General features: G+C 38.7%; 4 protein-coding genes and 1 long non-coding RNA gene across 7 annotated transcripts; 2 read left to right on the top strand and 3 right to left on the bottom strand.

The window, feature by feature from the left end:
* Positions 1-11: 11 nt before the first annotated feature.
* On the top strand, positions 12-2,191 carry LOC116928262. Of its 3 annotated transcripts, none has more exons than XR_006650651.1 (9): positions 12-80; positions 158-254; positions 390-478; positions 547-723; positions 792-1,151; positions 1,308-1,447; positions 1,512-1,584; positions 1,712-1,975; positions 2,045-2,191. It is a non-coding gene; the product is annotated as an uncharacterized LOC116928262 (long non-coding RNA). The 3 variants fall into 3 exon arrangements; XR_006650650.1 differs by having other exon boundaries at positions 387-478; positions 890-1,151; XR_006650649.1 differs by having other exon boundaries at positions 13-80; positions 387-478.
* A 1,311-nt stretch (positions 2,192-3,502) lies between these two features.
* Positions 3,503-6,463, bottom strand: LOC116934442 (nose resistant to fluoxetine protein 6). Its single transcript, XM_045177909.1, is given in 10 exon segments — positions 3,503-3,776; positions 3,860-4,129; positions 4,198-4,393; positions 4,456-4,594; positions 4,665-5,048; positions 5,120-5,222; positions 5,225-5,282; positions 5,356-5,644; positions 5,714-6,140; positions 6,220-6,463. Coding segments are annotated over 10 exon segments (2,127 nt in total). The 3' UTR covers positions 3,503-3,759.
* A 229-nt stretch (positions 6,464-6,692) lies between these two features.
* Positions 6,693-10,840, bottom strand: LOC116928247 (nose resistant to fluoxetine protein 6). The gene is given in 15 exon segments (XM_032935303.2): positions 6,693-6,907; positions 6,977-7,033; positions 7,101-7,375; positions 7,440-7,461; positions 7,463-7,636; positions 7,697-7,835; positions 7,914-8,288; positions 8,347-8,510; positions 8,621-8,845; positions 8,847-8,916; positions 8,999-9,446; positions 9,528-9,705; positions 10,322-10,327; positions 10,409-10,588; positions 10,705-10,840. Coding segments are annotated over 13 exon segments (2,202 nt in total). The 5' UTR covers positions 10,526-10,588; positions 10,705-10,840; the 3' UTR covers positions 6,693-6,907; positions 6,977-7,024.
* A 110-nt stretch (positions 10,841-10,950) lies between these two features.
* Positions 10,951-13,321, top strand: LOC116928252 (neoverrucotoxin subunit alpha). Its single transcript, XM_032935311.2, is given in 3 exon segments — positions 10,951-11,093; positions 11,193-12,139; positions 12,141-13,321. Coding segments are annotated over 3 exon segments (2,007 nt in total). The 5' UTR covers positions 10,951-10,990; the 3' UTR covers positions 13,098-13,321.
* On the bottom strand, positions 13,254-15,621 carry LOC116928253 (cleft lip and palate transmembrane protein 1-like protein). The gene is made up of 9 exons (XM_032935312.2): positions 15,368-15,621; positions 14,989-15,291; positions 14,805-14,929; positions 14,461-14,746; positions 14,208-14,396; positions 13,914-14,116; positions 13,687-13,822; positions 13,509-13,624; positions 13,254-13,429 (listed from the first exon to the last, which is right to left on the bottom strand). The coding sequence occupies exons 1-9, from the start codon at positions 15,521-15,523 to the stop codon at positions 13,336-13,338; spliced, it is 1,608 nt and encodes a 535-aa protein (XP_032791203.1). The 5' UTR covers positions 15,524-15,621; the 3' UTR covers positions 13,254-13,335.
* Positions 15,622-15,697: the final 76 nt, after the last annotated feature.

Raw genomic sequence — 15,697 nt, 5'->3', positions numbered from 1 at the left:
CGGGCATTGAGAAAAGCTTAGGTCAGGACTGCCACCGTATCGGACCGTCATTTTTGTCCGGGATTTCGTCGCTGTAACATGTAAGTATTCACTTGGTAGAATTTTCTGTCTTTCATCGTGTAATTCTAACTGCTGCTGCTTTATCTCATTTGGCTAGATCAATCTATGAACTTTTAAAATTATGTTGGGTATTGTTCCTCAAAATTAATAAAACCTTACTGTGAACTTTGGAAGCAGAAATAAGTAAATTTATGGTAAGGGACTTCTCAGAGATTGGTACAAATATGTCAGTCTACATTAAATTATAATATGAACTGCATATACATAATCTATGAAAAAATTTCATTTTTGCGTGTCTCATTCAATACTTTTGATAACTCCATTAGTAGGATGATTGTGGATAACCTTGGCCAACCAATGCTGCTTGCTTGCGCTTCTGTCCATGAGGTTACATCCCCTGGTGGATGAACCATTTTGGGTTTGTTAAACATTGATAGTAAATTTGGGTTTAAAAGAAAAGAAATCCAAAAGATTTTGATTTTCCAGGGTTGATCTTCCACTGCACAAGCAAATCTATTTTGTCACCATGTGCTCCCTTAGTAATGGTTCTGGTATGAAGCTTTTGAAAAATAGTGATTTTGAAAACATGTTGAAAATTGTTTGTGGTGAAGTATCCTGGTAACATGCGGTTATGCTATAATCCCAGCATTCTGCATTACAAAGGTAATATTAAGCATTTCTTAACTAACTAGTTTTGAAGTATATGATAATTTATTATTACTAAAAAAAAGGGTACAAGAGTGATTTCAAGTTGGGATTATAATGAGAAGCAAATTTTCCATACACATCTGTTTTATTCTCATTCAATACTTTGGACAACTCCAGTTAGCAGGATGACTGATGTTTGCTTTCCTTCTGTCTGTGAAGTTTAATTCCCTGGAGGATTGATGTTGGTGGGTTTGTTAAACATTAATAGTATTTTGGGGTTAAAAGAAAAACAAAAATTTTTATTTTTAGGGTTGATCTTCCATTGCACAATCAAAAATATTTTGCTACCTGCTCTCCTAGTCATGGTTCTGATATGAAGCTATGGTCCGGAAAAATAGTTATTTTGAAAACATGTTGTATGCTAAAATCCCTGCATGACAAAGGTAACATTAAGCATTTGTAACTTACTAGTTTTCAAGAAAAGGAATATTCCAACAAAAAACAAGATTATTTCATCTAAGTTTGAACTATAACAAAAAGCAAACTTTCCATACACATCTGTTTTACCTGTTGTATTTTGAACTATAATCTTATTTAAGGTTACTATAAGGAGCTTTTCTGCTGGTGATGGTGTGTGGGATTTTGTTTTGCAGATGCTGATTGCAACAATATTGTGAGTCCCCAATGCAATTCGTTGGTTATGCCATGGCCAGTAACTGGATGGTTGAATTTTGTGATGGTAATTTATTCAATTGTTATGTTTTTTAAGCTGGCAATCCATGAATTAGTTCTTTTTTTTGCAGTGTTTGAGAGTTAGTAACCATTCTTACTGTATGGTTTTACTTCTGGCTGCTGTGGAGCTTTAACTGAAATATGGTACATATATTTTGTATTAATGTGTTTCTGGTTTTGTAAGTCTCTTGAGTTCCTGATCACACATTTTGCATTTCAATAATTGTTTACATCATGTACATTACAATGGAATCTTTTATTCCCATTTTAGTTGGTTCGTGATCAGCGCTTGGTTGTCCTGTTGAAGTGTATATCCATATCAGACGCATTACCTGTGGATTATTTTATTGGGTAATTTCGTACGTTGACGAAGGTTCTCCTCACGTGTTCAAAATACACGCGGAGCAAACTGCAGAGAACGTATGGAATCGAGTATATTAACAACGCGTGATTATTTCGTTCTCAGTGCTGGTACCTATGCTCATGCTGAGCTTTTAGGAATGAAGTTTGTCTTGGTAAAATCACCATTGTCAAGGTATTTTATTGACTTTAGATAAAGTGTATTAGCAAGAAATGTTTGTACTGATATATGTTTTTTATTTAGATTGAATGGTAGTGGAGCCGAAGAAGCAAGTTTCGTCACAAATGGTTGGTGGGACTTGGAGTTGATCAAAGTTTTCTCTGTACTTTTGTTATCTCATATTGTAGTATTTAAAACAAAAGAAAATATTTGATATGATATTTTGTGTTACATGTGGTCCTGTTTCTATTTGATTTGTGATGTGTCCGTACTCCGTAGTGGGTTGTATTGTTTGTGTTAATCAGCAGATAAAATTGGTAGACTGCATTTAGGTAACCAATTAATGCTAAATAACGGTTAACTGCTCCGATTTGTTTCTCCGGTATTTATTTAGATATGCTTTGGAGCATGTTTCTGCTATGTAAATTCCGATCTTGTCTTCCATTACGTTGACAAGTCTGTAACTTCTATAGAATTGTGTGGTAGTGTTAATTAAAATAAATTGAAATGAACTTCATTTGCAAAAACATTTGATTTGTAACTCTAATGATTTTTGCTATATAAGCCTTCAAGGCAATTTTTTTTGTTTTGTTCAGGAATTTTGTTATTTTGCCTGGTAATTTTCTGGAATTTTTTTTTATTTTGCCCGTTAATTTTCCGGATTTTTTTTTTTTTTATGTAATTTTTTTTTTTTTTTATGTAATTTTTTTCTGGCAAATATTTTTTCCTCCACGGCAAAATTTTCCATATTTCCACAAAAAAACCAAAAATCCAATAAAATGTATCATCTCGTCTGTGCAGGAGTTGAACCCTAGACCTTTGACACATCTTGCCGCCACTCTACCACTGAGCTACAACTGATATAATATATAACTTTATTTCTTTATTCATAAGGCAAAATCTACGTAAACATTTGAAATATTCTTCAACTGTCCATTTGGGGATACAGGGGCCAGTCATGGCTCAACAGACGGGCGATAGTCTGGGAAATTGACGACGTATACCTCAGATCCCTGCCCACGTATCGCCACTCCAAGTAGCCGCGTGGTGTTCTGCGGAACCCAATTCAGCAGTCCATGGGAACTCGACGACGACCCACTCTAATCCCTGCCATTTACCCCACTCGAGTGGCCATGTGGTGGTCTGGGAAACAAGGCCCAGCTACCCTGACCAGATACGCCTCTACAAGTGGGCACATGCTGGCCTAGAAATATGGCTCAGCTATTCCAATGGACTTTACGTACAACTTATCAAGGTGCTTACCAAAATGCAATTAAACCACATAGTAATTTAAGGATATCACTTAGTTACTTGACTCTTTCGCGAATCGAACCCTGTGCTTTCGTCGTATCAGCCCAATGCGCAACCATTGAGCCATCAGTCTTATATTTTCTTGCGCTATTTTTTCTGGTTAATGAAAGACAACCTTTTAACACTTAGAAACATTTTGTATATATGACTAAAATAAATGAATAACTAGTGCGAACAGGAGATGTCTATTAAGAAGTGGGTCAAATTGCATTACGTACCAACGAACGTGGATTTATTCTCATTAGAATTTTATTAAAGCCGCTAGAGAAAAATTACATATAGAACGATAGCTTCAGTTTACTAAATCATTTAGGTTTGCGATAAAATTAATTTTATTAGTGGGTTTCAATACCAAAATATTTCTCTGTTCTGTTCGTTGGATTTTCATCTTCTTCTTCTGACGGGGCTGACAGGGGCAATACATGACTGTTGGGAATCAAATAGAGGACGCAAACGGTGTCCAGCCCACGTGTCCGGCAAAATGCTCCTCACGTATTTTTCTTTCCTAAAGGAAGAAGATTGTCTTTGGTGTATATTTTAAGAACATGTGTTGTGCTAATAAGTGAGTGCATAGTCTATGCTTTATACCTTGCCGAGTCTTTGACTTGATTGGGAAGAAAAATTTATCCAAATTGAGGAAAGGCATTTCCACGACCACAGAAAGAACAAACGCTATTGCAAAGGTGATAACCAAAATGCCAAAATACGTCGTGGCATAGACACATTCAGTGAAATAAAAGGGCTTGCGCAGGTGAGACGCATATGCTTTTATTATATTGTAATGGATTAGGTAGGCAGCATAGCTCAACCGGCTAATAGGGAGAAATAATTTCCAAGATAAAAATTGATTGATAAAACCTAAGGGATACATAATTGAGACATTGAATGCAAAAAAACAATTGCTCTTGAATAGTAAAAAGACACACCTCCATATCCATGAGTGCAGGCGAATATGATCCAGCCAATGGCGATCGCCCAAGCCGAATGATGGAGAGCTCCATACGAAACTCGAACGAAAGGATTAATTACGGGGGCCGTAGTCTCGTCCAGGTAGGGAGTCATTCCATAAATAACTGCCAACGCAAACAGCGCAGCTATCATCCAACCTGTAACTGCTTGACACTTTCGAACGAATGCGATGGTTATTTACCGATAGTTGTGAAGCATCATTTATCAGTCGATACTTTATTCATGTAAACTTTTCTATTTTTGGTGTTGTGGAGAATCCATCCGAGGAGAATTCCTATTAAATATGTGGGAATCCGGCAAAAGGTCTCCAAATAGTGATTGTGTACGTAGTCGTCGATCCTCAATATTTCTGACCTTGTGAGCATGCAAGAAATCAATTCAGTAAGCAGCTTGAATTCATTATCTGTTTGAAATGTTAACTCACGGTCTTCCTAGTGGTGTAAGAGAAATAGGTAAATCGTGGACGAAAAAAACGACAGTTGAGTATCCCAGGAAAACGAACAAACAAACTACAGTCCAAAGTAAACCGGCCTTTTTCCAACGCCAAAGTGGATATATAAAGAGCGGACTGATCCAAAACATTTGCATGTCGCACGCAAGTGACCAAGACTCAATCATGCCCATCAGGGGATTGCTCATGCTCAATTCCGTTGTGGCTACGTAATTGTTTATGTACAGCATATTGGTCCACCATCTCTGACGGACACCTTTGCTCATCCGTTGCAAGAAATACCAATCGGGGCCGCTTCCAAGGCGAGGCCAAAGTGCCGCTAGAAAAGCAATCACAGCTGCGTACACGGGCGTAAGTCTTGGTCATTACAAAACACGATTAAACGCCTGTTTCGTTGAACACGGATCGAAAAGAAAGTATGTTGTTACCTGATGTATCGGTGGAAATAAAACCGCTTGATGTTGAAGAATCCATTATTTTGGTCCAATTGACGCATTTTTGTAAATGCAACTAAAAGGCCACTCATTAAAAAAATGAATCAACTGCAAATAAACCATTGGCGAGGCCTTGTGCTTCCCACCGTTGTGAATTCTGAATGAATTCCAAAAGTTTGATCAAATGAATGTCGCTGATTAATTGGTTGAGTTTTAATTGGCAAAATTACCTTTACAGCGGTTTGTTTGTTGTAAGAAATTCGTTCGATGGTGAATTCCGAACCAACATGCATTAGTACAATCCAGCAGATGGTAAGAACTCGAATTCCATGCACGCAAGATAAGCTGTCCTTGGCATCTTCTTGAATCGCCAACAACGTTTCGCAATTCCTTTTAGCCGAGAAACAATGAAGCAACTGAATGGCCATTGGCTTTTTTGAATCGTCACAATCATTGTTTATCCATGTATGGTGAACTGTTGCCACTGTGACAGCAATGCCCAAAAGGCAAAACACCGACCTGCAAGTGAAGTTGAAAAAGAAGAGTCCAGTTTCTCGAAACTGTAACACTGCTGAATACTAAACTTACAGAACGATGAGCGCCAGCTTGTCGACTGTGCCATTTGCAAGAATTTTCTCCTGGGTATAACAGTAGTCTTCGCTAGAGATGGCCACGATTGAGAAATTTTTACCGTTGCTGGCACGGTATCCGACTTGCTGAGCAACTGCAGAACGTAAGTCTCGCGCACTGCATGTCGATGGAAGACAGAAACCGATGCTGGGTTTTATAAAATTTGACGAGCTTTCGATTGGTTCCTCTTCTTTCCAATTCTCAACATTGCCATCAGAATCGACTTGTTTCAATCCGAAAAAGACGGTGCAATATTGCCCTTGGAATGGGATTCCATCCGGTCGTACGGAAACACATCCATCAAACAATCCCGTCTCATGATGAACGTCGCTATTTCCTTCAATGTAAATCAAGTTTTCCACCATTCTGCCAGACGATTCGTACACTGCATCAAATAATTAACAATTATCAATCACAATGGCCAATTAAATTGAAAAGCAGCTACAGTTTGCCACTTCACTTACTCTTGACTGCCCATGGTTGGCGTTCTCGAAGAGCCGCCAGGTACTCCCGTGAATGCTGGATGCATGTCTCACTGACTTTAGAAGTTGCTAATGCGGTAGGAACACTCGAATAAATCCACCAGTCACCAATTCCTTGATTTCCATTTTCACCAATTGGAGGAAATGTAAGACCACTGACTATGAATCCATTGGAGAAAATGGAAAACACAACTAAACAGACAAAAAGCGGCCGACTACTCGACATGACAACGAAACGAATTCTAAATGTTGAAACTGCAGTATCTTTGTGCCTTCCAACCTGTATGTAGGTCATTTGCATAGCAGAAAACCTGTTTACAATAAACTGGTTCCTGATCTGATCACCTGTTTTGTTCCCGCCCACATCACGATGTTAGCCAGAAAAGTTGTTTACCCGTTAGTTATCATTGCATAAATCTGGCGTAGCACAAGCAAATTCTTCTCCTATCGAGAGACATTTTCGGATTCGGTCTATTGTAGCATTTGTATCCTTCGTATGCCACCTTTGTTCTAATAACAATAGTTTGTGCCTTCTCTTTTTACAAAAACAGAAGACTATGGTTAAACTTAAACTCTACGTTTTACGAAGATTAATATTCTTGCATAGATGGGTTTCACTTCGGAAGACATTTTTCTGTTCTCTCCAACGAATAATAATATCAAACTCCATCTATGAGAATCTCATCCAAATTTCAGTCAGGTTGATAGGCAAATTTGTTTTGTAAAATAGTTTTATTACCGATTCCCCATTTATTCCGCTTCTTTGGTCAGCAGATCGGTTACATCTTTATGTTTTCTAAAATAAAAATGATATGTTATTGCCCGTTCATCTTCTACAGCGAAATGGGGAGAAATTCACTTACTTTAGTTTTAAGATCTTTTGTGTTTTCCGAGAACAGAAGTCGGTCCAAATTTTGGAATGGCATTTCAACAAAGATGAAGATAAAGAATGCCATAGCAAATGCGGACACCAGAATACCGAAATATGTCGTAATGATATACATGTCACTTACGTACAACGGTTTCCGCGTGTTAGCTCCGTATAAAAGAATTAAGTTAAGATTAGTCAGATAGACCCCATAACTTAATCGACTAAACGGAAGAAACAGTTTCCACGATAGAAAACGATTGATGAAACCTGACGCCCAAATTGAAATGAGTTACACAAGTTTCTAACACAAAATAATGAATACGTAGTCTACCTCCGTATCCGTGGGTACAGGACGAAGATAACCCAACCAACCGCAATCGCCCAAACCGAATGGTGAAGAACTCCATAAGAGACTCGAACAAATGGATTTATGACTGGAACTTCTTTTTCATCCACGTACGGAAACATTCCATAGATGGCGACTAATCCGAACAATGTGGCCAATATCCAGCCTCCAACTAGCAGACACTTTGAATCAATGGATCCGTTAGACTCTGTTTAGTTCTACAAATCAACAGCGGATCGTACTTTATTGATGTGAATCTTCTTATTCCTAGTTTTATGAAGCAGCCACCCGAGGAGAATTCCTATTATGTACGGAGGCATCCTAGCAAATGTTTCCAAGTAATGCTTATTCGCGAACTCGTCCAACTTGAGAATTTCCGATCTAAATGCCAGGCAACGAAGAAGTTTAATTACAGACTTTCATTTTCTCTTTAACAGTGCTACACAACTATTTACTTACTTTCTAGTCAATTGAATTGTGGCGGGTAGATCATACAAGATGAATACATTAAGCGAGATTCCCAAAAGGGAAAACAAGCTGATTGTCGTCCAAATTATTCCGGCCTTTTTCCAACGCCAAATTGGATAAATGAACAATGGGCTTAACCAGAACATTTGCATGTCGCAGGCAAGGTACCACGTCTCTCCAAACCCATAATCAGGGCTGGTAAATCGACTAGGAAAGACGTAGTTGTTGATGTACAGGAGGTGAGAATACCAATTGCTACGAACACTTTGACTAATGCGTTGCACGAAGTTCCAGTCAGGTCCCGTTCCAACAAGCGGGAAGAAGGTAATGATGAACATTAAAACGAATACATATGCTGGAGTTAGCCTTCAATAATAATACATAAGGTTATTTGATGCTTAATTCATTAATACAGTTTGAATACCTTAAATATCTACGGATGTAGAATCGCTTGATGTTGAAGAATCCATTGGACTGGTCCAAATGGCGCATTTGCCCAAATGCAACTAAAAGTCCACTTAATAAGAAGAAAGTGTCTACTGCGAAGGTGCCATGGGCTAAGAACTGAGTTTCCCATCGAAATGCCGACTACAGAAAAATGTTGACTCTTTTCAATGCAAAATTTAAAGAAGTTTTCGCTCCACTCTATGACCACCACCTAAAAGAAAGAGTAACGAGAAAACTAGTTAAAAAGTTACCTTCAAAGCCATTGGCTTGTTGTAGATCTGCCGAACGACTGTGCCCATTCCGGCGAAATGGAGTAACACAAGCCAGAATGAACCCAAGACTCGAATTCCGTGCAAACAAGATAAACTGCTTTTTGCATCCTCGCTGGTGGACAACAGTGTTTTGCAGTTCCTTTGGGAAGAGAAACAATGTAGCAACTGAAGTGCAAATAATTTCGGGGGAGAATCATTTGTCAACTTCATTTGTTGTCCACACATCGTGAACTGTTGCTGATAGGACAATGAAGGCTAAAAGACAGAATGCCGACCTGAAAAGGTTCAAAACATTTAAATGGATAAATATCTAAGTCATCGAGCTATTTAAACAGGAAAAAACTGATTTTGACTTACAAAACGACGCGCGTGAATGTATCGAATGTCGTACTATTGATGTTGATTTTCTCTTGCGTGTAACAATTATTTTCGCTCGCCAACACGGTGATCGAGAAATTTTCACCTTTGATGACGCGATATCCAACTCGTTGGCTGATTGCTGAGCGCAAATCCTTGGCTGTGCAACTCGACGGGAGGCAAAAACTCACTGCTGGCTTTTGATTATCATAAATGTTTTCTTTCGATGTCCAATAGTCATCACTCGAGGTTGTTTCGTGGTCGTCGACACTTTGCTCGTTGGTCACCGGTTTCAGGCCGAAAAACACGGTGCAGTACTGCCCTTGAAACGCGATTGCATCCGAACGGACAGAGACACAATCGTCAAACAATCCGGACTCGAAGTGCACGTTTTCGCTCCCGTCAATATAGAGCAGGTGTTCTACCAGTCTTCCGGATGATTCGTACACTACATTGAAATAACATTAGCACCACACAATAAACTTTGTTATCGATCTATTAAAGCTTGAGGCTTCTCCTTCCAACTTACTTTTTACTGCCCACGATTGACGACTGCGAAGAGCTTCGAGATATTCCTGCGTGTGTTGCAGACAATTCTCGCTGATATTCGCTGTCGCGCATCCAGTTGGAACACTCGAATCAATCCAGTATATCTCATCATTTTCTCGATTCCCATTTTCGTAGATGAGGCCATTGGCCGTTGCAAACTTAAGTAAATTAATAAAAAGAGTTAAATATGTTAGCCACAGAAATTCGACACAAGTCATCGTGGCAGCCTTATGATCGGTTGTGTGGACAGATGTGATTCCGGCACTCGTATATGTAGATCATTGAGTGACTTCCGAATGGAAACTAGTTTCGGGGACATTACTGAGTGACTTTCAAATGGGAACTACTTTCGAGTTATGGGTTTCCGTTTTCTAAATATTATTAATTTTTAAAAGGAGAAATTTTTTTTTGTCTTGTTCTGATTTTCCTCCGTTTTAAGGGTGCTGAGCTTTTAACCGGTTTCCTAGTACCTTTCCTATTAAAAATGTTGAGTAAGCTGACATAATTCGTATTCAAAGTGTCAACATTAGTATAATAGGCTAGGCTAAATGCGAGAACCTTCCTTACATGTCCCCTTAATAACTTTGTTTCGCTGTTGTAGTATTTTAAAAGTTATTGAATTTTCGAGATAAACTGGGATGATGATATTTTAAATGATATGATGACATTCGCTATCACAGATCCAGTTGGAACACTCTCGAATCAATTCAGTACCATTCGTCGTTGGTCGATTTTTGTTTGCGTACATGAGGCCATTAGTTGTTGGTAACTTACGTAAATCTAAATTCAAGAAATAAAAAGCGGAGACAAATCGTCATGACGGCGTCACGATTGCGTATGTCAAAAGAAAGATAGTAGTACCTTACCCTTTGCTCCTACGTGTAGTCCGTCCCATCCAAGGCTATGCTGGAACTTGTTTTGGTTGTTACCTTCATTCTGCAAATTATGTAACATACTATGATCGGGAGAAATTGACATGTTTGGGTTTTCTTCCTTTTTTTGAATTGCATATTGAAATAGACCTGTTTCCAATTACACCTACTGGATTACAACATTTCAGTTAGTTGAATATTTAATGACTCAAGTTTGGAAACTAGTAGCCTACAATTTGCCCTAGAAATAATGAACCCTTTTTTAAAAAAGAAACAAACAATTACCTATAAGTTTCTACTACTCAAAGTGTACCTCATTGTTACAATATTTTCAAAGTAGTTGTCCAACAAGATTAAAGCATAACTTGATTAGGAAAAAATCAGCTCTGATAGCGTTGATTTCACAATTTTTGTCGCGATAACTAGGTAGCCATGTTTTTCCTATCTAACCCACAGTATTTTTTGTTTCAGCTAGTACAGTTGCCAGTAGCCAAAAAAAAGAAAGGAAAAAATCTTGCCTGATCATCTGAAATAGTACAGGTACAACTGATCTCTCAGTGCAGCTGGAGCAATGTCCCTTGACGTTGGTTGTCAAATATTAGTAATACCTGCTTTAGGCAGGAATTTTGAGTTGGGAGGTTTGTATGACAGCCGCAATGATCAGCTCTTGCCAGGTAAGAATAAAACTTTGCTTTATGTTTGGTGGAAGGACATCCAGCATCTAAACTTCCACTTTTAAGTTTACTTCACTAACTTGTCTATTCTTTTCTAAGGCTTTTCACTATGGAATAAACCCGAATTGGCGTCACCTCACTTGAATGTAACCCGTCAAAACCGTACAAGTTATGTCCTAGTTGCGTCAGATAAACTGAGTGAAAAACTGGAAAAACTGGAACTAAATGGCTCACTTCAGTTGAGTATTATTTTTGGCTTGATTAAACTTACTGGATCAGCCAGTTTCCTAAATGAAAAAAAGAACACTCACCGCGAATCAAGCATTCACGTTCGATGTCATCACGGCACTCTGGTCAAGTCACTCACTATGGACCATCTGGGAAAAGACAAAATCACTCACCTTGCTCTTGCTAAAAGTGGAGCAAATAATTTAGCGACACATGTCGTAACACAAATACAATACGGGGCTAACGCCACCTTTACCTTTCGAAAACGGATCAACCAAAGAGAAGACAAGAAATCAACTAAGGGCAAGCTAGAACTCTGTGGAAATGTTCTTATCAAAGTGTTAGGTGGTTCAGTGGCAGGCCAAGGTGACGGTGGGAGCGTGGATCTTGACATTGACAACGATACAGGTATCGAATGTCAATTTGAAGGTGATTTCAAAATTCCACCAGATTTTAACACTCCGACCACCTACAAAGAGGCCATCAAGTTTGCAGGACGATTTAATCACGTCTTATCTCAATCGATAACGAAAGACACTGCAGTTGGAAATGAACCGCTTGGCTTACCTTGTATCGTCACGCTCTATCCCCTCGTGAAGCTACCGGGAGCCGAGGATGCTCCTTTTCTTAAAAATCAAATCAATGATATCCTGGCGTCCCAGTGCGTTCGTTTATTGGAAGCCTATGAAGAAATAGAAGAAAAAATTGAAGATTTACTTGGCGATTCACTGGGTAGTAAAATTCGTCCGTTTCGCAAGAAACTTGAACGTTTTCGTGAACGATTTACCTCGTTCCGGACCGACTTATTGTTGAAACTTCAAAGAGGTACTTGTCAAAATTCGAAGCGGCGAGCATGATGTTGCCTTCCTACAGCAATTTCTGGACCGCACTCGTGATGAACAATTCTTCTTCCATCCCAATCGCATTAGCTCATGGCTAGGAGAAAAACACAAAGAGCTTTGCATGGCGAAAAGATTTCAAGATAAACTTACCGTTCAGCTGTTGGATGAAAAGCATTGCATGGCGAAAAGATTTCCATTCGGAATTACCTTTCAGCAGTTGGCAGGATATAAAGACAGGATTCTTATTTTCCCTACCAAGAAAAAAATCCATGAACACATGATGCCTCCATCCATTCGTCATGCTATTCACTTTGTGCTCACGTCAATGGCATCCCCGGAATATTTCCTCCAGCTCACTGAAACAAGGCTTGATTTAAGTGATACTGCAGGAAATTCACCTACCGTAGACAAAGAACAGAAATGGTATAGGGACCACAAGGTTGTTGCGCACATTGAAGAAGAAATGTCAGACTACATCGAATTCGTCAAAGCAAACATAAACGATCAGGGAATTGTTTTTGCCATGACAGTCCTTGAAGTTCATGACGAAGAGTGTGCTTCCGGATCGTCCGTGTTTGTCTATGAAAATGGAATAATAGCCAGAAAGAATTACGAGTTGCCCGGAATTCCGCGTTCAGTCAACATCAAATGGGATGAGGATTCAAACCAGATCGTTACTTTCTTAGCTCCTACCAAGGGAGAGATTCTACGGTATCGAATTAATCGTACCGAGAATTTCGAGCATGTGAGCTCCATCGTCGAAGATCCGTTTTTTGTTTTACCGATAAAAAATGCTCTAGCCATGATTGACTGCGAACAAATGGAGATCACTGTGACAGCAGAATGCCTTTACGGCAGTGGTCCACCTTACAAAGCCGCTATCCTTGGAACAGATGGAACAGATATGAGAACACTACTGGAATCGGTTTACTAGTCTGGAGAACTAATCTGGAATGGTGAACTAATCAGAGTTTAACTGAAAACCGATACGGTGAAACGTTACAACACGTTCCATCGATATCCCACGAAAACGAAAGGATTAAATCTATAAATGTTTAACTAAAAAAATTCGTCAAATTAAAGGGGAAAATATAACAACATGAATGTATTAATCGATTTACCACCTCTTTATGTAGAATACAACCTAGGTGCTGGCAACCGCTATTGACCATTCATTTGTCTTTTTTGTCTTCTTCAGTTATTTGCTGATTTTCTTCACCGGTAGCACCAAATTCATTCATTCGTTTCTTATCGACAGGATACAGCCTGTACAACACAATAAGGTTGAATGAAAAAATTCGTCGTTATTGTTTGCGAAAAGACTGAACATTTCTAAATCTTTTACCATCTCTGGTACAGGTAAATCAGAAAGACTGCGTCATCCCGGAAGCATGCCACTCGATGAGCAGTTGGCATGGTAATGATGAAAGCAAAAATATCATCGATGAATGTGTTAAATGCCTGAGTAAAAAATATGATTATCGTTAGAACTAGGGAAGACCGAGAACTGTCGTTGTTTATACCTTGTACATAAAAGCTCGCCAGGGCAAGTGGGCAACTGATTTGAGCTTATAATTCACAAATAGTTGTGGCAGCATAAAAAGGAACCCGAACGCGTAGACACCATTCACCATGCTTTGCAATCCCCAAGAATACCAACTGCTCGTCAATATTATAAAAGGAGAATGTTCAGATTAGGTTCAATTTCTTTTTTATGAACATTCTTATGTTATGAAAAGAAAAAACTTACCTTCGGTGAGACGTGTAAAAGAGAGAATAGATAGCACCACCTACACAAAGAGGGTAAAGCACATAAGACAAGTATTTCATACTCAGTGAATCGTATTGCTCTGTTTCGGCTTCTTCCTGATTCGCCGACTGGCCAAAGTTAAGTCGGGGAACTCCATTTATCCATTCAAGGGTTATCCTATAAGCCTTGGTTACCTTCCAAACCTTCGCAACAGTTATTCGGAAATATTTGTTAAAGAAGAACTTTTAGTTACAATGGAAATGCAAATATTATTAAGAAATTAAACGACAATACCTCAATCAGAGTTCCGATGGCAGCTGGAATAACAACCAGAAGACTGGTGTTCTCGTCGACCAAATACAAAAATATGACAAACTGACTAAAAGCCCTCCAAAGCAAGGTGCGCGATGACAGACCAACCATATTTTCCCTATCACGCCAAAAGTAAATGTCGTTTTTGAAAGCCAAAAAGTCAAACAGCATCTATGAAAAGAATGTTAGTTAATGCATAAAAACTTGATAAGGATAAGCTTTTGTCGTGACATACGTGAAGCGCAGCAACGATAAAAGTGACACAGAGTAGAACGATGTTTGTATCAGCGAAAATCCCTTTAAGTTCATCTATATCCTTTTCGGTGAAGCCCATCTGGCGAAGGGTGTGCATGGCAGCGCTAAACTGCATCCAAAGTCGTAGTTTGCCAAATGAGATTGGTGAATAAACCAATTCCACTGGAAAGTCTTTCATGGTTTGGTTGACGGGGACGAGATCCGCTAGGCGACAACCAAGCAAGTCGATGTAAACAACAGGTAAGTATTCGCCTTTGGGTGAATAACTGCAAAAAGAAGCAAAAAGGAATGAGTGTGTCTAGGATTGTACATTGCGATACATACCTTAGAACTTGAGCAATATCAGGAGGTATTTCTTTTTTGGGTAAAGAATCTTTGTGATCCAATATATTCAAAACTAACTTGGAATAGATGTGGGTCACTGGTTTTTCTTTTTTCTCTTTTTCAAGCTGTTTAACAAACATTGTTTAAATAAATGATTCTAAAAATTGAAAAACAGAATACCTACATATTCTTTATCTCTAATCAAATTGAATGATTCTTGAACAGGTGTTTGATAGACAGAAATGACTGTTGCAGCATAGCTTGTGGTAGGGTCCTGTAATGCCTGAGTCCATTCATCTGAGTTCCACTGCTGTGATTTTTTTGCCAGAAAGGCATGAAAAAAAAGAGTTCCATTTCTTCTTGTTTTATATGGTAGCGGAATGTTAATTGTTTTTGTCAGAGTAATGTCAGGTTTAATATCAAACTGGTCAACTAAAACTGTGTCTGCGTAAGAAAACCTTTCAGTCGGTGTGACAAACAGAAGCATCTGCATGACAAGATCAAGTTATGTATCAGCATAAAAGAACAATTAATTATATTAAGAATCTCTGCCACTACATTACCTGTAGGGAATGCTGGTTTTTCAAATAAGGAAACACACAGTTTTTTTTCTCAGCACATTTTGGTGGAAAATATAAACTTCCTATGGTCCATACAGAATGTGCAATATAAGCAATAAATATACCACTCGCAACCACTGTGAGTGACGGCAGTTGCATTTTAACTCTTAGTGATGTGACTCCGACACGTGAACCACCGGTTAGAAATCGTAGAGTAGAGTGGTTACCCGCGACCTGAAAATGAAAATACAACAAGCAGACGACTACGATATTGTTACAACACTAAACGGAAACATTTTGAACTTGTGTGCAATGCGCTTTTTGAAAATTAAA

The sequence above is a fragment of the Daphnia magna genome, linkage group LG8 (genome assembly GCF_020631705.1).
Source record: "Daphnia magna isolate NIES linkage group LG8, ASM2063170v1.1, whole genome shotgun sequence".
Classification (NCBI taxonomy): domain Eukaryota; kingdom Metazoa; phylum Arthropoda; class Branchiopoda; order Diplostraca; family Daphniidae; genus Daphnia; species Daphnia magna.
This window is presented reverse-complemented; position numbering and strand designations above follow the sequence as displayed.

Coding starts and splice junctions, on each gene's coding strand:
- LOC116928253 (XM_032935312.2), bottom strand. CDS start 15,523: ATGCAACTGCCGTCACTCACAGTGGTTGCGAGTGGTATATTTATTGCT. Junction 14,117..14,207: donor CCATCGGAACTCTGATTGAG/GTATTGTCGTTT, acceptor ACTGTTGCGAAG/GTTTGGAAGGTAACCAAGGC. Junction 13,823..13,913: donor TTTTACACGTCTCACCGAAG/GTAAGTTTTTTC, acceptor ATTGACGAGCAG/TTGGTATTCTTGGGGATTGC.